This window comes from Scatophagus argus, chromosome 4 (assembly GCF_020382885.2).
Source record: "Scatophagus argus isolate fScaArg1 chromosome 4, fScaArg1.pri, whole genome shotgun sequence".
Lineage (NCBI taxonomy): Eukaryota > Metazoa > Chordata > Actinopteri > Scatophagidae > Scatophagus > Scatophagus argus.
The window spans coordinates 26,586,569-26,611,049 of NC_058496.1; the positions used below are offsets into that span (position 1 = coordinate 26,586,569).

The window sequence follows — 24,481 nt, forward strand, 5'->3', positions numbered from 1 at the left end:
TTATAGCAGCACCCTGGTGCTTAGTCCTCTACGCAATTTGATGTCTTTGCTATAAAATCCATCGTAATGAAGTGGCAGTCCAATAGAGTTAAAAAAGTTAAATATCTCAAAATTGGGCCTGTGGATTCAAGGTCGATGGGGCTTATTGTCTTATGTGCCTGTCTAGAGTGTGTGAGTGTGTGTGTAAACGGAGGAGCCCTGTGTCTTGAGGTAATTACTGCCTCTCTGCTTTAACATAGACCATTCATGTCAGGATATAAGCCTGGTGGTCATCACATCATATCTGGGTTCTGTCTCTGAGAGCCAGTGTTCAGCAGCCACAATGTCAGCTTGATCCATCTTATCCTGCAAAGCTGACACTCACTTTAATGTGTCTTTATGCTTGGGTCTTATATGATTATGCTGAAATATAACAGTTAGTGCTGAATACAACTGTTGTCTGTTGATATCACTGGTATTATTAGGTTTAAAGGTACAAAAGAATTTACTGGGCTGGACTGAAAATTTGCAGAATTTTATGAGTTTGTCAGGCTGGGGCCAGGATTGGTTATTTGTAATTTGAGGCTGACTTAGATTTGATGTTTGCTCCTCAGGGGTCCTGTTTGCTCAACAGTTGGCCATTGCAGCAATGACGGGACACCATGGGAGACACAACAATTGTCGGACTCAGGGAAAGATGAGTCCCACACAGTTCCAGCCCTCCTGTTCCTTGTCCTCTTCCTCCTCTTCTTCCTCACTTCATGGGCACAGAAACTCTTCCCCCTGAGTTTCCTGTCCCTCCCCACCTCTTAACCTCATATTCCCACCTCACTAAGACAGCCCTCCATTCTCCATTCACCAAGCAGTTGGAGACATGATTATCAGATAAAACTCAGCTGTAATGATAGTCAGCTTTTTCTCCATTAATTTAAAAATTAAATTCTTGTAGGTCGGATAACAACAGACTGAAAAGTAGCAAACTTGTAAAACAAAAGAACTAGAAACTAAATACTTAACAAGATATCTCCCGCCCCCTGCTCCTATGTGTTTGGATGACCTTTAATTTCTGTGTGTCACCAGTGCCATTCATACCATCAAAGATGTCTGTTCAGTGTGAAACGGTTCAAAAGTGTTGCCCATTTACTTAACTTCTCAACTTGCATGATGCCAAATGAAGACTTCATCTTGGGCACCATTTCAAAGAAAAGATGAGGCAGCTGAACAACTAATCTTCATACACTTGTTGGTGATGTTTGGCAGACGTCAGAAGATCACTGCTTACAGCGGCTTACAAAGAGCAAAATCTATCCTGGTTAAACAAGCATTTTCAGTGACCTTTAACACCAATTATCAAAGCTGAACTTTATAGCAGGAATACAAACAAACCACATCCAATGTGGAAATCATCATGTATTCGGTAGAAAGACTACCGCTTAATAGTATGGTCTTAACAAAGACTTGGAGCAAAATCTCTCAACTATATCAGGTGTTGCATTAGACAGTTAGTAAAAGATGCCACAATATAGAGCCAACCACAAGGCTAAAGACAGTGATGTATGTGTGCAACCATACAGTCACAATAGCAGTGAAAGTGAGGAATCTTCATGTGAGGATTTCTTTGAGTGTGTAGTTTAATGACACAGTAAATAGCATTAGTTTCTCCTCTTAAACACAAAATTGGGGCGCAGTTGGTTGGTTATCCAGCCCTGTATATTGTCCACGCATTTAAGGTTTATAGCACACTGTATAAATAGCACACTGTATAAAAGAGGAGAGAAAGAGAAAATGAAGATGTGCACAGTCAATTAATCATTGCTCAAATTGGAAAATTTTATCACAGATTTATTATTTGCACATTATGTATTGCATTTTAATACCACATTTAAAAAAACACCTCTCTAACACAGTTAGGGTGAGTTTATCATATATTTGAGACAAATTATCTTTTAGTATGTTAGCTAGTGTGCCAATCAGGTGTAGGCTATTGTCACCATGATGGATGACCTAATCTTATAGCTAAACAGACAAGTCAGTGATTAAATAATCTGTTTCACAAACTGCACAGTAACTAATCATGTTTGATCAGTTCTGTTGAGACAGCCATGATGTACATGTGAAAAGCAAAGAGCTGTTCACAGCTCTGTGTCGTTTGATTTTAACAGAACAGATATTCCCTGATCACAAGAACATATTGCTCATCAATGAACAAATTGTTATAGAATAAGCTTGTTAGGCAAGCTGCATTGTTCTTGAAAAACCTTCTGCAATGTCCACTGACTAAAGAAAATACAAAACCAGAAAATATCAGAGGCATTTGTTAACATGCATGTAACATTGTCTGATAGAGCCTTTGAAAGAAATGAATCGAGAGAGTCCTCATGTTGCATTGAATTCTTTGAGAAATGGTTGTGACAGTAAAGAGTTGAACACTTCACCAGCAGGTGAACAGAAATAAAGGCGGTGACAGCAGGGCATACAAAGACATGTCTGTAGGAAATCAGTCACAATGTAGTTTTGCTGTATATTTTGAGTGGAAGGCGTGTTTCTTTTTTTAGTAATGCACTTTGTGTTTAAGGGTTTTTTTCCTCCTTAATATCTTTCTTTCTCTGCTTTCATAAACATATAAAATATTTTCTTTCTTGTGAAGGGAAATGGGAACCACTTTGTAGATTTTATTAAGTATGTTAAAGCATTTAATTGCAGCTTTTATTTATTGTGGTTTATACTGGATCCCACAAACACTGCAAACAAACCCTTCTTGAATGCAGATACCTCACCAGTCTACTTGTATATAGTCATAGTAAAGTAGGAATACAAGATATACCTCATCAATTTTATTTATTTTTATTGTACACCCACTTGAAAATCAATGTTTTAATTGAACTGATTATTGTTTTTTCAGGTTTTGTATGGTTATACCAAAGAAGGGAATATTTTATTGACACACATCTACCTCGTGTTTAGACCGTGCCAACAGCCATGTCCACAGATTTAATTGCAAGTGTATTCATGGTGATTCATATCTTTGTATTTGTGTGAACGCAAAATGTTTCTCAGTCGTAGAAAAAACAATAGTAAAGTATACTCGAGAATTAAGCAACAAGTGCTTTTTACATTTGGGTGTTGTGCCGGCACAACAAAACAGCCTTTTATGATGGACAGTAGGGACACTTATAAGAACAAGTTCAGTCAGCATGAAAACATGAATATCAAGAGGAAAGGGACTACTTTTAGGGGAGAATTTCCAGAAAAAAAAAAAAAAACAGGATTTAAATTCCCAGCATTCCATCCTGGTTGGTTTGTCTATCCATCTGGTCAACACTTTGTTCTAAATACTGTATACAACTGTTGGTCGTTCTGTGGATGTTCAAGGTCTCCCGAGGGCGATTCTAAGGGATTCTGTGGCCCTCCCAACCTGGTCTCTAACATCACCATAAGACCAAAGTTCTACTACTGCTAAAGTTATAAGAATTGCTAAGTTGTGTGCTTTTTTTGGAGTTGTTGTCTTCCTCACTGTGCAGATAGTTCACAGCTCTTAATTTGAAGTGCTATGACTAGTTCAGTTTCATGCTGACAGGTTGATTTCTGGTGATAAAGTTAATATATATTGTGTGTCCATATGTATAGATAATGATATTGAAATTGTACGAATACAATTGCGCAGCAGAGGACAATCCTCAGTTAATAAGATAAGATCCTTAGTGCTCAGTTGAACTGTTGAAGGTGTTTTTTATAGTTCTTGTGTTTACTTGAAATGTGTTTTTTTTGTTTGTTTGTTTGTTTGTTTTTTGCAAGCGGACAATTCAGCAGGGAGATACGCCAAAGGTCCAAGAAAAGAATCACTTCCTCAAACCTGAGGTTGCATCCTTGAGAACTGAATCAGTAATATATATCCAATCACAGCATTCATTAAAGCAGATGGACTAGGCAGACCTCCCTAATCTGGAAAATCTGGACTGTTGGATCAGCCAGTTTATCAACCCTCCATAAAGTTGTGAAGTAGAAGTTTCATTTTCACAATGTTGATGGAGTTTGTCAACTCTCCTGGTCAGCAGTACAAAAATAAATAAAATGAAATAAAACAAACAAAAACTATTCATTTTTTGTGGGGACACTTCAAATTCTGATACACATATTAATCATTAACTAGTCACATATTAGCATGCATATTTATATCCTGTTGGCTTTTTAATAATAATTAATAATTATTATTAATAATAATTTAATAATTTGTTATAAAGCACTTTAATGCCTTATTCTGCGAGTTTTTCCTCAATAACCATTTAATTACTGCTTATTGATAGTAAGTAAGGAAGGTATCGTACATGAATGACAGTCTTAATATGCAATGTTCTTTATGGGCCTTACAACTTTACAAGAATAGCCATTCTTCTCTTCACTCCACACTTGTTAAACATGGTCTATTCTTATGGAACAAAACACAAAACTACAAGTGTCAATAGTGCCTAAATAACTCTAAATTTAAAAATGTAAGTCTCTAACTCAGACTACATTCTTCTTTTTAAAGTGAAGTCTTTCTCTTAACTGATTCACTAGTAGTTTGGGTTGGCTTAATAAGTGTCAGAGTACAGGTGTTGATAATAAATAAGGATGTTGCTCTTTAATATATGCTTTATAATAACATCTAAAGTAAGAGAGCCAAATGTTACTAATATGTAAGTCATAAAGCAACTAATTAATGGTTAATATGTGTACACTAATCAAAAATATCGGATAAAAAGTCAAAAGACAATAAAACTGAGACATCAACTACATGTCCAAAGATGATTACAGTAAAGAGAAAGCATTCAGTGTTTGTTCTTAAAATCTAAAAGTGACGCAACCTTTTCAGAATGAATTTAGAAACCATAACAACAAATTGCTCTCCCTTCTGCTACAGCTTTTATCATTTATCTGTAGCCTCAAACTGCTTTTTTTTCACATAGACCAATAATGACCGCTCATACAGGCCATGCAACTTATATGTGTCTCTCAAAAGCAAAGGCAGAAATAGAACTGCAAAACCTGAGAGATGACTGCAAAGTAGTTACCATTTTTGTAATGGTCTTTTATATTGGTTTTGGGTGACACAGACAAAGATATCCCCCACCAGTAGGGGTACCATTGGCATTACAGGCAGACAATGACAAAGGACCTATTTGTAGTTTAGTTGGAAAACAGTCTTGTATCACCAGATCTCCACACTTTGGCAGCCCTGGAGAGAGGTCTGAATAAGCCGAATCTCAGGCTGGTGTAGGAGGGAAAAAAATCACTCTTTCTTGCAGGGACAGTGCCCTTGCAAAATGATAATAAGCATTTAATGAAACAGGTGGAGAATTTTGACTGAAATATTGTCCAGTTGTCCAGTGGTAGGCTCACACCCACAGCCTACTTTCAGTGAGTCAAAGACCATTGAATTTGTATGCCTGAATTGTCCATAGCAACAACAGGGGGACTGTAGTATTTAGATCCATCTGCCATCACAAACTGTGAACAAATAAAGTTGACATGATTCAAAGTGATGGTCATAACATAAACCTGAGGGATCATTACATTGTTCAAGAGTATTCTATGTTTTTGTGTTGAGGAACATTGAAGATCATTAAAAGAAAAGACTTTTTCATAAGCCCCACGTGGCTAAAGTCCATGTTCTGGAGGACTGTCTTTGGTACAGTCACGATGTATGATGACGGATTATATTTAAGAATGGCTACGATACAGGACCATCGTATGTATCATGGTCCAAGATCAGGAACTCAGAAATTTCAGTCACACAGAGGCTCTGAACACTGAAAATACAAACTCATTGGATGCTTGTCAATCCTTATAGGGAAAATTAAGGTTTGGACAAAAAACAAACAAGCAAAAAAAAAAAAAACCTTGGTAAGGTATAAAGTAACAAGAGTTAATGCATTAGTCAATACAAACAAAACTTCAGTCAGGGCGTGACAAGGAATGCTTTGCTTTTTTATGTATTGTTGCAAGTATTGACTTCAATGGAAGAGATGTTTGTGAGAGTAAGTCTTAAGGGTTTCTTAATATCTGCCTAGCGTTTTTCCACCTTAAAAGTTGCAAAGGGGATTGCCTACCACCTAGTGAGTTTGTATTTTGTAGTTTCCTTTACAGCAGGCACAGACTATTTCTCATGTCTCTCTCTCTCTCAGCCCCTCTTCCTGTACATACTGCTGAATGATGCCAGTCTTTGAACACTTCAACTGACTGTGAAACCACAGCATGAAGTCACTTGTTCTTTTCACCAAAGACTTTTTCAAACTGACCACGCTCACTTGATTTTTAGGTCATAACCAATAGCAGAGCAGGCAACCAAAGAGAAAGAGACAGCTCTGCATGTAGAAAAAAAAATGAATTGACTTATGTGAAAATAATATGTTGTTTACTTTGTATTTTAGCTTTGCTATGCTGGTAGCTTTTAGACACTGATTGCTTTATTAGCTGTGTATGAATCTTTAAATGTTTAGTTTATTTCCCTTTTGTTCTTCTTGGTTGAATCCAGTGGATTGTGGTGCTCAGGGGTTAAAAAAGTACAAAAGGTGAAAGAGATTTTCCTGTTCTGCAATTTCACTTGTAGTGTATTTAGAAATAAAATCATGCTTTTAACTTCATTGAAATGCCTTCTGTGCCATTCTTGTTGTTGTTATTACAGTACTGTGACTCCCAACAAGTAGTTATTGATCCATTCAAGTATACCACAAAATTCTACTCAAGGGTCATACAAAAAAAAGTAGGTGCTTTCAGGAAACTCATTTGAGTGCCATTTATGGCTGATGTGACTTTTTTGTATTGTATTTTATTATGATGATCATATGTACAATGCAATTTCATTTTTTTTTAAAAAGTAGTTTGAACTACATTTTCAAAGTAGATATAATTAACCAAACTAGATTTCTCCCAAGGATAGCTCTGCTGTAGCTCAATTTCATGAAGTGTGGACTAACTGGTAGCTTGCAACGTTATGTCTTCAAAGTAGTAAAACACAGTAACAGCGCTTCCCTGCCTTTGCTCTGGGTCAACTTGCCGCCTGTTATCTAGTCTTTGTTTGTAAGTTCACCAGTCTGCCAGTGTGCTTCTGAAAACTCACACCACTACAGTAAATCTCTGAACTGGATTTTTCTTCAACAATGATCAATGATCTACATAATCATAATATAGAAAAAAAAAGAACAAGTGTTTTATGAGTGTCCTTAAAGTCTGCATCCATCAAAATGGACAAACCTATATAACTACATTACTGAATCTCCTATGAAGTACTTTAGTTGTTTTAATATAAAGTAGTTTTAATAATACGATTTAATTTTCTGTTTTGGTAGTCTGTATATCTGTCTTGTGACAGGCAAGAATGTGCATGGAAGTTGTTTGCAAGTTAGACTTAGACTTAGACTTCACTTTATTGATCTCTTTAGATGACTTCCTCAGGCAAATTGAAAAGTTGTTATCTGACACACCTGTCACATATTTGGATGTGCAGAGATCTTTTTTTTAATTCAAATTCCTTTAAAAAAGCAAGTGTTTCATAAGGAATTCTTTTTTTTCCACAGTAAAACATTTTTCTGATTCACTTTAATCTAAAGACACATTCATTCGTCTTTTGCCCAGTACCATCATTAACTAACCTGTGCAAGTGTTGACACAGTTTAGAGAGCCCTGTTCACAGATGGGCTAAAGCCAGGTCTCTTACACAGATATATCAGATTTATCATGAATGTCATGGTAAGGGAGAACTCACAAATTGCCAATGTATTCTCATGATCTGCTCCTCTTCATCTCAATTTCAGCATCTCCTTTATCTGCAATTCTACGCAAACTCTCAAGGTATAAACTCAGTCTCCACATTACATCGCAGTTAAATCTCCCATGTTACCCTTTACTTTGTAGATGATGGGCTGACAAGGATATTTAGGGATATTTGTCACTAATTCTTTAACTGACATCCACGCACCAAACTTATTTAATATAATCCGAGGTAGTCTTTGAAAGATAGCTTTCCACTATCCCTGGTGGGCTACATGTGCCCATTTAAAATGGTGGTTTTGCCCAAATTTTCCAAAAAAGTTTTGTCTGATCTTGACAACCTCATCTCCTCTTTCCTCTAGGCCAGCAATGTGCAAGTAACCATGAACGCTGACCAGTTAAACTATTATAGAATTTATTAGTAAACAACAAACACAAGCAACTATATTACAGCAAAGCAAAAGCATGCATGTGTGTGTGTGTGTGTGTGTGTATAGAAAAGAGAGGGAGAAAATAAGGATGGTGGACGTAAGTGCTGTGTCTCACCGGGCTCAATATAGCAGCTTAGCCATGAGGATTTGAACAAAGACAGTGAGGAACAAAAGAGGGGACAACATGGTTTAGCACATGTCCAACAAAGAGATGGAGCAAACCTGAGTTTTGCTACCATGTGATCCCTACACTACAGATGGTTGTGGATATCTAAAGTGTGTGTAAGAGGGGTATTGAAAGAAGAAAAGGAGAAGAGGAAGGGGATAGAACAGGGAGGATGCTAACTATCACAGAGGTGCAATAAAATGGCTTATTTTACCACACAGTAACAAGGCTGGTGAACCATTGTTCAGGGGGCTTGTCACAGGTCCTTGTCTAGTAAAATATCAGTTTATTGGATAGTGGCTATAGGCTCAACAAGAAAACACTTGCATTGAGTGCAGAAAAAACAACAAGCAAATCAAATGTACTAAATTTAGCTAACAAGGAGATGGCAGTCCTCATAACAAAAAGACGCAGCAGTCCAACAACAATGAAACATAGTCAGCAATAACAAGCTAAGTACATGCTATAAACAATAACAACAGAGGACACGGCGGTCCTGTAACAACAACAACACAGATAACAGGAACCAGCACACTATCCACGTCACTGTCCTGACATAATTCAATTCAATTCACTTTATTTACATAGCGCCAATTCACAACAAAAGTTATCTCATGACACTTTCCAATTTGAGCATGTCTAGACCAAACTCTTTAATTAAGACCAAACTCTTTAATTACATAAGCCTCCTACTTTGTGTTGCTCTGATCAGTTGCAATCGGAGTGCATGAGGAGTCCACTCTTGTGCTTTCAGCACAGTCCTCAGCTGTACTTTCAGCACAGAATAATGTGTGTGCTCTTCAGGCTGTAAACGGTGCACTGATTTCCTGAATGGGCAATGGGAAAACAGTGGAAACAATTCAATTGCGAAGGCAGTGTAATCCATTATCTCCTGACGAAGTTTGTATGTCCTTCTGTTAACGGGGAAGATTAGCTAATTTGGCACAGCCATCTCGTTGCATCCAGGTAAACAAAAAGAAAGGAAACAGACGGTCTTGTTGTTCGACCAGCGAGTTAAAGACTTGTGGCCTAAATCTTAAAAGAGAGTAAAATAACCAAACAAGCAATCCCGCTCTCACCCCCTCATGAGTGATGGGAGTGTCTTCCTCGAGCTCGGGTCCTCTACCAGAGACCTGGGTCAGCAATAAGTTTGAGGGTTCTGCACAGCAGAAGTAGGTTCTGTACAACGTCTGTTTGGTTCAGCATCACTATTCTGTCAGTCTGGATCTGAAAGTCTCATAGGATCTTAGCTTGTTCATTCTCTACTGTCAGGCAGGGGCTCAGAGCAGGACTCAGATGCAGAGACTCGTGTAGCAAGTTCAATCTTTATTAAGAATATCTGTGGCAAATCCTCTTGGCAGAGTGATTTTACAGAGAGGCTATGAAAATTACCTGATGTGCGTTCTTCTCTAGTAGAGAACCCACGCCTATGAAACATTAACAAAACTACGAAGAAACGAAAACAGGCTATAAGAATTAACAAACAGAAAACGCTCCCAAGGGAGGAAAAATACTATTAACTATGAACAAAAATTCACTCCAAAGGAGGAAAACCGAAAACTCACTAACAAAAGATCTACAACAAAAAATCACTCTTAAAGAAGAAAAAGCTATGTCAAAATTTAACTTGAAACTAAGCTGAGCTATGAAAAGATTTAAGAAAAGATCACTCAAAACAGAGGATTCAACAAAGAGCTTCTAGGCAAGATTTCTATGGCTGTGGCAAGGAACGCTGGCGTGATCATACAAAGACGAAACACACTGGCACAAGACAAGGGAAACGCAGACTTTTTGAACACACGAAGGTAATGGGAAACAGGTGGAAACACTCAGGTAATCGGGAAGACAATCAGACTGGAGACACGAGGAAGGGCAAGTGACCTGAAACAAGAGGAGAGTTACACTTCAAAATAAAACAGGAAATGACGAGACAAAAAACCCAAAACAAGATAATACCTCACCGCGGTGTGACAGTACCCCCCCTTTAGGGCCGACTCCTGACAGCTCAGGCTGTTCAGGATGGTCCCAATGAAAGTCATCTATGAGGGTCTCATCTACAATGAAGCGGGAGGGAATCCAGGACTGCTCCTCAGGACCATAACCTTCCCAGTCCACCAAGTACTGTCTGCCCCGGGGCAGACAGTACTTGGGGACAGCCCCGGTTGCGGACGGCGAGGAGTTGCTTGACCTGGTAGACTGGCCCGCCATCCACTATTTCTGGAGGAGGAGGTGAAAGAGTCGCAGGAACCATGGGGCACTCCCGGACAGGCTTGAATTGACTAACATGAAAAATGGGCTGGACTCTGAGGGAACGAGGTAGGCGAAGGCGTACCGCAGCAGGATTAATGACATGGATGATGGGGAAAGGACCTACGAACCGCAGTGCCAGCTTCTTGGAAGGCACCTTCAGGTTGAGGTCTCTAGCAGAGAGCCACACCCTCTGTCCCGGCTGGTATGCAGGAGCAGGCCTCCTCCTGCGGTCGGCAGCCCTTTTCACCCGGTCCCGCTGTCGGCTGAGCACCTGCAGAGCTGCCGCCCAGATCCGCTGACAGCGGCGTACCAGAGCGTAGGCCGAAGGAACCAACACCTCCAGCTCGTTATAAGGAAAAAGAGAAGGATCATAACCAAAAACACACTTGAATGGAGTAAATCCCGTAGCAGAGGTAGGTAGAGTATTGTGAGCATATTCTACCCAGACCAGGTGGTTGCTCCACGTAGAGGGGTTCTGGGACACCGGGCAGCGGAGGCCAGTCTCAAGTTGCTGGTTGAGACGCTCGGTCTGGCCATTCGACTCCGGATGATTTCCGGAGGTCAGGCTGGCTTTAGCGCCAATGAGTCGGCAAAACTCCTTTCAGAAGTGGGAGACAAACTGAGGGCCCCTGTCCAAGACAATGTCCTTGGGGAACCCATAGACACGAAAAACATGATGTAGCATGACTTCGGCCGTGTCCTTGGCAGATGGCAACTTGGGTAAGGCAATAAATTTAACCATCTTGGAAAATCGATCCACTACTGTGAGTACTGTGGTATTACCTCGGGAAGGCGGAAGCCCCATGACGAAGTCCAAGGAAATTTAGGTAGAATAGGTAGAGGATTCAGGAGCCCCATGCGAGGCGGATGACTTGTTCCGAGCACAGACCGAACAAGCCTCTACATATTCCCGGACCTCCGCTTCCATGGATGGCCACCAGAACCTCCGGGAGATAGCAAACAGCGTCCGTCTAATCCCCGGATGGCAGGAGAGCAGGGAGGTGTGAGCCCAATGGACCACAAGTGGGCATAACTCAACAGGGACAAATAATCTATTCTTAGGACACCCACTAGGTGGCGGAGCTTCACCATTAGCCTGCTTTACCTCTTCTTCTATTTGCCAAGTGACCATTCCAACCACACAGGAACGTGGAAGAATCGGTTCTGGTCCTTTGGCAACAGGCTTGGGGTCGAAGAGGCGTGAGAGGGCATCAGGCTTGACGTTTTGAGACCCCAGCCTGTAAGAGAGAGAAAAATTGAATCGGTTAAAGAACAAAGCCCACCTGGCCTGGCGAGAATTCAGTCTCTTAGCATGTCGAATGTATTCCAGGTTCTTGTGGTCGGTCCATAGTATGAACGGCTAAGGGACCCCTCCAGCCAATGCCGCCACTCCTCTAATGCTAGCTTGACCGCCAACAGTTCGCGGTTGCCAACATCATAGTTCCTCTCAGCCTTGGATAGCCGCCATGACAAAAAGGCACATGGGTGCATCTTGCCATCCTGTTTGGACCTTTGGGAGAGAACCGCTCCTACCCCCTCACTGGAGGCATCCAGTTCCACAACAAACTGCTGCTGAGAGTCAGGTAGGGTGAGGATGGATGCCGCGGTGAAGCGTCGCTTGAGTTCCCGGAAAGCAGCCTCCGCCTCTGGAGTCCACTGGAAACATACCTTGGAGGAAGTCAACGCATGAAGCGGAGCGGCTATGGCGTTGAAACCCCTGTTAAACCACCTGTAAAAGTTAGCAAATTCCAGGAACTGCTGAACCTTCTTGCGGTTATCTGGTGTGGGCCACTCAGCGACCGCACTAATCTTAGCCAGATCCATCTGAACCTTTCCTGGGGCTACTATGAAGCCCAGGAAGGAGATGGTGTTGGCATGAAACTCACTTTTCTCCGCCTTTACATACAGCTTATGGTCTAGTAACCTCTGTAGAACCTTCTTGACATGAGCCTGGTGAGAATCTAGGTCAGTGGAGTAAATGAGTATATCATCAAGATAAACATAAACAAACTGATCTAGATAATCCCAGAGAACATCATTGATCATAGCCTGAAAAACTACTGGTGCATTAGTTAGACCGAATGGCATGACCAGATCAGAATCAGAATCAGAATCAGAATCAGCTTTATTTGCCAAGTATGTGTGACCATACAAGGAATTTGACTCCGGATTTTTCTCTGTCCTGTGCACCATAATGACCACTAGGAGTGTTAAACCCCGTCTTCCATTCGTCACCTTCTCTAATCCTGATCAGATGATAAGCATTGCAGAGGTCTAGTTTAGTGAAAATCTTTGCCTGCTGGATCTGATCAAAGACCGATGACATGAGGGGTAGGGGATAGCGATTCTTTATTGTTATTGCATTCAGAGGGCTATAATCAATACATGGTCTTAGTGACCCATCCTTTTTTTCAACAAAGAAAAATGCTGCTCCTGCTGGAGATGATGATGGACAAATGAGTCCTGCTTTCAGTGAGGTCTGGATATTCATTCATGGCGCCCCTTTCAGGGCCCGAAACGGAGTACAACGTTCCTTGGGTATGGTAGACCCAGGAATCAGGTCGATTGCGCAATCGTATGGCCGAAGGGGAGGGAGAGACAAGGCCTTGGTCTTGCTGAAAACCTCCTTGAGGTGGTGGTAGCATGTTGGCACCAAACTCAAGTCTGAGTGTTCGGCATCTGTGGAAGATTCAGCAGAAACAAAGTTAACATCAGCCATAGGTGTCTGTGTTTCCAGGCATCTTTTCTTGCAATCTTTTCCCCATCCCAGAATTCGTCAGGGTTATGGTTTGTCAGTCAAGGATATCCCAAAACCAGTGCCTGAGAAGGAGACTCAAACACAAAAAAGCTCATTTCCTCACTATGATCCTGGATGTTCAAAACTAAAGTTTCAGTCTTGTGGGTGATAACAGTTCTTTCCTGTCGAGTGCCCTGGCTTCAAAAGGCTTTACCAAGGGCTCGGTATTTAAGTCGATTTTCCTAACTAACCGCCAGTCCATTAGCTTTCATCTGCTCCAGAGTCAATGAGTGCCATAAGCTCAGTGGAGACGGCATGGTGCGTTACCTTGACCGCAGTGACTTGACGTGAAACAGGGCCGGTCACTGTGCATAGACTCACCAAGTGAACACGAGATGACCCTTCTCCCCGCAGCAAAAGCATCGACCCTCTGTCTGACGTCGCTGTCGTTCCTTAGGAGAGAGCCGAGCCCGTCCAATCTGCATGGGCTCCCCTTCTTCCTCTGTGTGGGGGGGGGGAGGCTCATGTGAAGACAGGAAAAGACTGTGTCCGTCCGGTGCTTGAGTGCGGGAATAATTCTTCCGCCCCGACATTCCGCTTCGCCGGGGGAAGATCCAGAGGGACCAGCTGGTCCTGAATAGAAGGCGCCAGTCCTTTCAGGAAAACGTCATAGGGAGCCGTAGAGTTCCACCCGCTCTCCGCCACCAGAGTGCGGAAGCGAATGGCATAATCGCTCACCGACTCTGTACCTTGACTCACCCCGCACAGCTCTTGTGCTTTTTCACGATCAGAGGTTATTGAATCAAAAATGATAAGCAAAGCAGCTTTAAATTCGGATAAGGAATGACAGAGTTCAGAGTCTCGTTCCCACTCCACCGTAGCCCACGCTCTCGCCCGACCGGTCAGATAATGAAATAAATAATGAACGCTATTTTAGACCTGTCGGTGGGAAATGCATGGGGAGAATGTTCAAAGTGGTTAGAACAATCAACCAGAAACAGCTTACATTGGTTGGGTTCCCCGGAAAACCGCTCAGGAGAGGCTAGCCGGATTTTCATTCCCACAGCGGACGGAGCTGGGGCTGGAGAGGAGGTTGCCAGAGCCTCCGGAGCCATGGGTGATCCTGATGTCTTAGCCTGTTGGCTCAGGATTTCTTTCACTTGGCTGGACAAGGCTTCGAAGTGCGAGGCCATGGCTGTTTGAAATTCCTCCTGACGTGTAATACGGGCTTCTTGATCCCGCAAGGCGGCTTCCAGCTGCCGGGTCTCCGCTGAGTCCATACTGGCCAGTGTGTACTGTCAGGCAGAGGCTCGGAGCAGGACTCAGATGCAGAGACTCGTGTAGCAAGTTCAATCTTTATTAAGAATATCTGTGGCAAATCCTCTTGGCAGAGTGATTTTACAGAGAGGCTATGAAAATTACCTGACGTGCGTTCTTCTCTAGTAGAGAACCCACGCCTATGAAACATTAACAAAACTACGAAGAAACGAAAACAGGCTATAAGAATTATCAAACAGAAAATGCTCCCAAGGGAGGAAAAATACTATTAACTATGAACAAAAATTCACTCCAAAAGAGGAAAACCGAAAACTCACTAACAAAAGATCTACAACAAAAACACACTCTTAAAGAGGAAAAGGCTATGTCAAAATCTAACTTGAAACTAAGCTGAGCTATGAAAAGATTTAAGAAAAGATCACTCAAAACAGAGGATTCAACAAAGAGCTTCTAGACAAGATTTCTATGGCTGTGGCAAGGAACGCTGGCGTGATCATACAAAGACGAAACACACTGGCATAAGACAAGGGAACACACGAGGGTAATGGGAAACAGGTGGAAACACTCAGGTAATCGGGAAGACAATCAGACTGGAGACACGAGGAAGGGCAAGTGACCTGAAACGAGAGGAGAGTTACACTTCAAAATAAAACAGGAAATGACGAGACAAAAAACCCAAAACAAGATAATACCTCACCGCGGTGTGACATCTACCACTTCAGGAGGTCTCTTCCATTCTGACCTTGGGACTTCCAGCCCATACTCAGTGCTGAAAACCCCCGCAAAGCAGCCGGACTGGACCATGTCTCACCAGCCACTCTGAAGCACTGCACTAACCAGCTACCTCCGGTGTTCACAGACATTTTTAACACATCACTGGAGTTATGCTGCATGCCACCCTGCTTCAAATCCTCCACCATCATCCCTGTTCCAAAAAACAAAAGCCATCTGGGCTAAATGACTACAGACCCGTCGCCCTGACCTCGGTGGTCATGAAGTCATTTGAATGCCTTGTCCTAATGCACCTCAGAACCATCACTGACTCACTCCTGGACCTCCTACGGTTTGCCAACAGAGCCAACAGGTCTGTGGACGACACTGTCAACTTAGCCCTACACTACGTCCTTCAGCATCTGGACTACACAGGAACCTACGCTAGAATCCTGTTCGTGGACTTCAGCTCTGCCTTTAACACAATAATCCCAGCTATCCTACAGGACAAACTCTCCCAGCTGAGTGTACCTGACCCCACCTGCAGGTGGATCACTGACTTCCTGTCTGAAAGGAGGCAGCATGTAAGGATGGGGAAGTACGTCTCCCGGACCATCAGTACTGGATCACCACAGGGCTGTGTTCTTTCTCCTCTGCTTTTCTCCCTGTATCCAAACCTGCACCTCCAGCCATCAGAATGTCAAGCTCCTGAAGTTTGCGGATTACATAACCCTCATTGGACTCATCTCTGATGGGGATGAGTCGGCCTACAGATGAGAGCTCGACTGTCTGGTGACTTGGTGCAGGCTCAACAACCTGGAGCTCAATGCCCTCAAAACAGTGGAGATGACAGTGGACTTCAGGACGAACCCACCCCCACCTGCCCCCATCACCCTGTGTGGCTCCCCTGTGGTTACTGTGGAGCATTTCCGCTTTCTGGGAACCACACAGGACCTCAAATGGGAGCTGAACATCAGCTTCCTCATTAAAAAACCACAGCAGAGGATGTTCTTCTTGAGGCAACTGAAGCAGTTCAAACTGCCAAAGGCAATGATGGTGAACTTCTACACCTCCATCACAGAGTCCATCCTCACCTCCTTCATCACCATCTGGTATGCTGCTGCCACTGCTAAGGACCTTATCAGACTGCAGCGTATCATCCGCTCTTCTGAGAAAGTAATTGGTTGCAACCTGCCTTCTCTTCAGGATCTGTACACCACCAGGATCCTGAGGAGAGCAAAAAAGATTGCAGCTGACCCTTCTCACCCCGGACACAAACTGTTTGAGGTGCTCCCCTCTGGCAGGAGGCTGTGGTGTTCCAATCTGTGTAATAAAATAGAACGGTCAGTGGTGTCAAATGCAGCACTAAGGTCTAACAGTACAAGGACAGAGATCAGTCCCTTGTCTGATGCCATTTGTGACTTTGACCAATGCTGTTTCTGTGCTGTGATGAGCTCTAAAGCCAGACTGAAAAATGCTAGAGGCTTAGACTGCCGGGGGATTTCTCATGATGCACTGAGCTTCTCTCTCCTCCTCTCCCTCTCCTTCTGCACATATTTATGTGCTTGCTCAAGGGGGAATGTTGGGCTCTGTATTACAATTTAATTAAAGAGTTTTGTCGAGACCTGCTCTAATTGGCAAGTGTCATGAAATAACTTTTGTTGTGAATTGGCGCTATATAAATAAACTGAATTGAACTGAATTGAATTAATAAATGTTACAAACTCAACTTCTTCCCTGAAGTCCTTGTGCTTTCTCGTCTCGCAGGTTCCCATGGATCATGGTTGGAGCTCCCGCTGTGGTCCTGCTCAAAACTCACTGCGATTACTGCTGTTTAGTCATAATCTATTTTAATTCTGTTACTACTCTGTGCAGCTACTACCATTATTACTGTTACTAATACTGCTATCATAATCATCGTTGTTATCATAATCATCATTATCTATTATTCCAATATTTCTAGTATTATTACTGCTGCTATGCATCTCTGCTTGTGTGCTCCTTCTATCACGCCCCACACCCCTCTCCCTCTCTCTTTTTGTCTGTCTATCTCTATCTCTCTATCTCTATCTCTCTCTCTCTCTCAACCCAATCGGTCAAGGCAGATGGCCGCCCATCTTGAGCCGGGGTCTACTCTGAGGTTTTTCTCGCCACTGTGGCCAAGTGCTGCTTTAATTGGAAAGTGTCATGAGATAAGTTTGTTGTGAACTGGGAGCGCTATATGAATAAACTGAATTGAAAATAGCAGCATAACTAGTGGCCAACCTAGTCCAGCCCTAACTGTAAGCTTTATCAAGAAGGAAGGTTTTTAGTCTACTTTTAAATGTAGAGAGGGTGTCCGCCTCCCGGACTGAAACTGGAAGATGGTTCCACAGTAGAGGAGCGTGATAACTTAAGGATCTGGTTCTACTTTTGAGGACTCTAGGAACCACAAGTAACCCTGCATCTTGGGAACGTAAAGCTCTGGTGGGATAATAGGGAACTATCAACTCTTTAAGATATAATGGTGCCTGACCATTCAGGTCTTTATATGTGAGGAGAAGAATTTTAAACTCTACCATGGATTTTACAGGCAGCCTACACTAATTTTTCGGCATCTTTCTGACACAGAATGTGTCTATTTTTTGCAATATTGCGGAGGTGAAAGAATGCAGTCTTTGAAATATTCTATATGTGTGAGTTAAAGGACATGTCCTGATCAAAAATAACTCCTACATTACTTACAGTGGGGCTTGAGGCCAAGGTTAAGCCTTCTTGCACTGCTATATTACTGGATAATTTGTTTCTAAGGTGTTTACAGTCCAGGACACTAACTTCAGTTTTGTCTGAATTTAGAAGTAATAAATTGCAATGCACCCAGGTTTTTTCTTCTTCAACTTCAGGCATGTCAAGTTTGGCTAGCTGATGTGTTTCTTCTGCTTTCAAGTACATTTGTGTGTCATCTGCATAACAATGAAAATGTATGGAGTATTTCCTAATAATATCACTGATGGGGAGCATATAAAGGGTGATTAATATTGGCCCCAGCACAGAACCTTGGGGAACTCTGTGGCTAATTTTTGTGAGTATGGACGATGTATCATTAACATGAACAAATTGAGATTGATCTGATAAATAGAACTGAGTCCAGCTTAATGTAGTTCCTTTAATGCCAATTAGGTATTCCAATTTGTGTAAAAAGATGGAATGGTCAGTGGTGTCAAATGCAGCACTAAGGTCTAACAGTACAAGGACAGAGGTAAGTCCCTTGTCTGATGCCAATAGAAGGCTATTTGTGACTTTGATTAATGCTGTCTCTATGCTATGATGAGCTCTAAAGCCATACTGAAAATCCTCAAGTAAACTATTAATATGTAGTAAGTCACGTAGCTGATTGCCGACTGTTCTCTCAAGGATGTCTCAAGGTTAGATAATGGTATATAGTTGCTTAAAACCTCTGCGTCAAGTGTGTGCTTTTTAAGGAGAGGTTTGACTACAGCTACTTTAAAGGACTGGGGTACATACCTGTTATTAAGGACAGATTGATCATATCTAATAGATAGGTGCTAATGTGGCGAGGTGGACACTAAGGAGCATAAAAATCGTGGTTGCGACAACGCCACCTGGGGAATTGCCCCCCAGGAAATCTGAGCTTAACTGTGTTGGTTATTGAGACCAAGGCCACACAGGTTCAATACCACAGGGCGAGACGGTTCCACAACAAACAATTTATTAACACATGAAGTAAACAAAATACAATTCAAACACAGTCACAGCAATTGAACACACAATAAAACAAACCAAGGGGCAAATGAAGCTGGCCGGGGCTACCATGCAGCAGGACAACCACAAGACAAAGAGGCGGGGAGGTCCTCAACAAAATCACCCATGAAACTACACACTCATGCAAACACAAAACCAAAAAAAGGGGGGATCGTGGAGAACACACCACCACCAGGGATTAACGGCCACAGGGAGCCCACGACACCTGACAACAGAAGAAATAGCGATTAATAAAACAAGCCCAAAGGTTAGTATAACTGGCGTGAATTAAAACATGGACCTAAAGAAAGAAAAAAAGAAAAAAACAATATAATAAACTCATCAATACAATAAAGGAAAAAAACCAACACAGGAAAAAAAGGGAAGGAACAAACTCCACATCAGACCAAAACAGCAATACAGCCGATACAATAATGGAGCCAAAACGGTAGTAGAGCCAAAAAAGCAGCGCAGACCCAGGGAGGAGTGACTGGTAGTTGCCGGCAGTTTACCCTCGCCTCGTTCCGTAAGGCTACGGCCACGCCGGAAAGAGGCAGAAGACAGCCAGCTCCTGTCGCGGGTCAATCACTCAGCTGCACCAAAACACCCAAACAATCAGCTGGAGAACGAGGGACAGAGCCGCTGGACGGCAGACAATCGCGGACTTACCGAAAGGGCAGATGAGCATCTCCAGGAAAAACTACCAGTGGGGCGACACATCCCCACGGCCCGGCAGCCGGTCGCGCTCTACAAAACAAAGATCGCGTCACCAAAACCACCGCGCCGTGCATACACCAGCAGCGAAAGAATAGCAGAATACATTACCTGAGCGAAGAGGATCATATGCCCGCAACGACCACGTCACACAATCACGGTGGCCACAGGAAGGAAGCGGAAGAGGAAGAGGCAAATGCATCGCACATCTATATATAGAGACGCATCGCACCGCCCCTCAATCAAAGCGCTCCGTCCCTTAGCACAATGCCATATAGTGGCAGGGAAAGACACGACAGGTCACACCAAGTAAGGGTAAAATTTCTTTGAGCAGCTTAGTTGCAATGGGGTCTAAGAGGTATGTTGTTGGTTTAGATGAAAATATGAGTGAATTTAACTGACAAAGGTCAATGGGAGAAAAGTAGTCAAGATAATTATCTGGTTGTACTGTTGTTTCTAAGGTTCCAGTGTTTGACGGTAGATCAGTACCAGCTGAGGTCAGTAGGCGTTGAAATCCAGCCTCCATGATGGTTCATCCTCCTCTTCATCATTGCCTTAGCAACTCATCTTTGGGGGCATCTTCCTGATGCATTCCTGGATCTTTGTTGTTTCATCCTGGGTTTCTAGTCTTTGGCCTTCTTCATTCCTTTAAGTGTACAGTCTCAGGGTGCTGGATTTAGGATGAAACCCTCCATGCATTGGGAGGAGCTTTCTTGTCTTGATATCAATGGCCTTGTGACGAAGGGCACGGGCTTTGCACATATGGCATCACGCACCTTTGACTGAGTATGACTACATATGCACTTTAATAACTGCACAGGCACTTTAAGAGGAGCAACAGCACTTTACTGAAGATTTGCACAACACGTTTTAACACATTGCTTTTTTGCACATTTATGTTGACATATTTACCTTGTTTATTGAATATTTATTATATTTATTGTCCTTTTTCAAGTCTTGACTTTGCTGACAGGTGCTGTGTAGACCACACAGTTGTGGGGTGATGGATATGTATGTAGGGTATCATAACAAATGTAAAGTGATTTTATATGTGTTTGTTTTCATTAATAGTTGATGTAAATGGGTGTGTATAAAATTTAGTGATTATTTTGGATAGATATAGAAATAAAAATGGTGGGTTAATCATGTTGGTAGGCAGTGGATCCTGGTAGGTGGAATGTTCCAGGATCATTGGATGGGACACTATAAATAGGCACCATTTTAACAACCTGTGTGTTGCTGTTCTGGTGATTCTATGTTGTTTGCCTAGATGGAAGGATAAAGAACCACATCTGTGACACACCTTAAACCTGTTTTTGGATTATTTTTGCTGTACCATCCAGCTGTAATTGTGGTCATTCCTACAGGCCTCTATCTTGTCTTTTGGCCAGCTCATTATACCAGCAGGGTATCTGATGGCTGGCAGGGCCTGGTAGAACCCCCTAGGTTCTGATCATCTTCCATGTCTTTGATATCATCTGACCACACTTACCTAATAACGCATTCATCTTTGTGAATTACATTCTGATGTTGTTGCTTTAAGTCCTGATGGTGTGGATTAGTGAGACAATGTTTCACTTGGCTTGGCTGAGTTGTAAACTTTCTTTTAGTCAATCCAGCCAGTGCACAGGCTGGTCTGCCTGGTCTTGCAGTCTCGAGTCTGTCAACAAGTAGGCTACATGAAGGCTACATATACACAGTATGTGCATGTTTATGTATGTATGGAGACAGAGACAGAGAGATTAAAAAATATATTGTGCATGTAGATTCTATATTACATTATATTTTTGTTTCACTTTTTGTTCAATTTATAATGCCAAAGACAATAAAACACATTTTTAAACATAACTCCTGGGATTTTAAAAATGAATTGAAGAATTGGAAACTCTGCAAATACATTGAACTAATCGGCTGAGTGCAACATTAAGTAGTTAAAATAGGGTAAAGATTGGTTAATTAAAGCTGAGAATCCTGATGTAATTAGAAGAAGCAAAGATTAGTGTCAGGCAATGACAAGACAAAGATCTGCAGGTAATAGACTTACTATAGGGGCAGCTGAATGTTATTTTATCCTTCTGAATAAACAAAAACAAATTAGGAGCTGTTGTCCAGTAATGGGTTACCTTGTCAAGGCCTGATGGAAATCCATGCTCCAATAACACAATGTTAATTTTATGCACCACTGACAACCACAGTGCCAATCAATAACACAACTATTAAATAGATGAAGCATCTATCTGCAGTGAAGGTGTTGCAGACAGAAAAGCGTTTCTCCATACAAAATAAAATCTGTGCTCAGTGTGGTACATCCTGAAAGACTGATTTGGTGGAAATGGAGCAGCTTACTGTTGAGCTGTTGCTTTTTGGATATACTGTGAGATCAGCATCAACTTTTTCAAAGAACATCGATGATTATGATTGCCAACGTTATCACCACCTCTGCATGCTTTTTCTATCAGTCAAATTACATAGACTGTGTGAGGTGTCAAAATTATGTCCCATGTGTAGACCTGCCAACCTTGGAAAGATATTTTGAACACTTAGTTCAAATCCTTAGTTAAAATCAGAATAAGAATTCCTTTATTTATACCCGAGGGGAAATTCTTCTTTATACAGACATTGCACTTTCCCTCTCTGTATTAAAAATTACAAAATTTCCTAAAACAGTTTGCTCTAAACCTGCTCTGATAGGGAAGTGTCATGAGCTTTGTAGTGATGTGGTACTACATAAGTAAACTGAATTGAACTAAACTGAAGGTATTTTTGAGGATTTCCAATTTATTTAATGATTAAGTAACAAAATAATTTAATAACGAATAACTAAATAATCAGTTTATATATATATATACATCACATAGGTCTAATGAAAAAAAAACCTTTTAAAGTTTTTTAAAAAATCTAGGAATTCAGGCCTTTCTTACTATAGGTTAACCTACATTATTACCTGACCCTCCCTGGTCTCTAATGTCACAATCATAATCGCAACTGTGGGAATGCATTCCCAGTAACTTTCTTGGCCATGTCCACTATTTGTTTGTTTAAACAAATGTTATTAATGTTGAGGTTGTCAGGTCCACATTAAGCCAAATTAATTCACAATTTCACGTTTTTACATCCACCACAGTCTGTTAACCTTTGCAAATGACTTTATAACCTTTTTTAATGACAAGATTTTAAATATTAGAGACAAAATTCAACACCTACTGGCCTCAGCTGGTATTGATCGACATCCAAACAATGGAACCTTAGAAACAACAGTACAACCAGATAATCATCTTGACTACTTTTCTCCCATTGACCCTCATCAGTTACATTCACTTCATCTAAGCCAACAACATGCCTTTTAGACCCCATCCCTACTAAGCTACTCAAAAAAGTTTTACCATTACTTAGCACCTGTGTATTAGACATGATCAATATGTCCCTAACAAGAGGTATATACCCCAGTCCTTTAAAGTAGCTGTAGTCAAACCCCTCCTTAAAAAACACACACTTGACCCAGAGGTTTTAAGCAACTACAGACATATATCTAACCTTCCATTTCTTTCCAAGATCTTTAAAAGAACAGTCGCCAGTCAGCTATGTGACTTTCTTCATAACAATAACTTATCTGAGGATTTTCAGTATGGCTTTAGAGCTCATCATAGCACAGAAACAGCATTGGTCAAAGTCACAAATGACCTCCTATTAGCTTCAGACAAGGGACTTACCTCTGTCCTTGTACTGTTAGACCTTAGTGCTGCATTTGATACCACTGACCATTCCATGTTATTACACAGATTGGAACACCTAATTGGCCATTAAAGGAACTGCATTAAGCTAGTTTCAGTCATATTTATCAGATCAGTCTCAATTTGTTCATGTCAATGATACATAAATACAGTTCCCCAAGGTTCTGTGCTCGGGCCAATACTGTTCACCCTTTCTATGCTCCCCATTGGTGATATTATCAGAAAACACTCCATACACTTTCATTGTTATGCAGATGACACACAATTGTACTTGTCAATGAAAGCAGAAGAAACAAATCAGCTAGTCAAATCTTAAAGACATAAAAACCCAATTGCAAAAATTAGGCACATTCTGAGTCAGAAAGATGCAGAAAAATTAGTCCATGCATTCATTACCTCCAGGCTAGATTATTGTAACTTCCTTCTATCAGGTTGCCCCAATAAATCTATAAAGACTCTCCAGCTAATCCAGAACGCTGCAGCACGACTACTGACAAGAACCAGCATGAGAGATCATATTTCTCCTGCACTGGCTTCTCTACATTGGCTACCTGTAAAATTCAGGATATAGTTTAAAATTCTTCTCCTCACATATAAAGCCCTGAACGGTCAGGCACCATCCTATCTTAAAGAGTTAATGGTACCCTATTATCCCGCCAGAGCTTTGCATTCCCAAAATGCAGGGCTACTTGTGGTTCCTAGAGTCCTCAAAAGTAGATTGGGAACCAGAGCCTTTAGTTATCAAGCTCCTCTACTATGGAACCATCTTCCGGTTTCGGTCCGGGAGACGGACATCCTCTCTACATTTAAGAGTAGACTAAAAACTTTCCTTTTTGATAAAGCTTATAGTTAGGGCTGGCCTAGGCCGGCCCCTAGTTATGCTGCTATAGGCTTAGACTACCGGGGACCCTCCCATGACGCACTGAGCTCTTTCTTCCTCTCCCTCTCCTTCTGCACACATTCATGTCCCATTAATGCATATTACTAACTCAAC

The 24,481-nt window shown here is 41.7% G+C and overlaps 1 protein-coding gene and 1 long non-coding RNA gene across 3 annotated transcripts in view; one reads left to right on the plus strand and one right to left on the minus strand.

Annotated features, from left to right (window-relative positions):
- arid3c (AT rich interactive domain 3C (BRIGHT-like)) overlaps positions 1 to 4,341 on the plus strand; it is an 83,094-nt gene extending 78,753 nt beyond the window's left edge. The window contains exons 8-9 of one of the 2 annotated variants that reach the window (XR_006843142.1): positions 594 to 3,280; positions 3,362 to 4,341. Coding sequence is in view for 1 of the 2 variants with exons in the window: in XM_046386072.1 (XP_046242028.1) it covers positions 594 to 766 (173 nt within the window). In the remaining variant the exon portion in view is untranslated. Of the gene's footprint in view, positions 1 to 593 lie in introns of both variants that reach the window. The other variant, XM_046386072.1, reaches the window with a different exon arrangement.
- A 14,576-nt stretch (positions 4,342 to 18,917) lies between these two features.
- LOC124057821 lies at positions 18,918 to 20,050 on the minus strand. The gene is made up of 3 exons (XR_006843164.1): positions 19,868 to 20,050; positions 19,712 to 19,789; positions 18,918 to 19,613 (listed from the first exon to the last, which is right to left on the minus strand). It is a non-coding gene; the product is annotated as an uncharacterized LOC124057821 (long non-coding RNA).
- Positions 20,051 to 24,481: the final 4,431 nt, after the last annotated feature.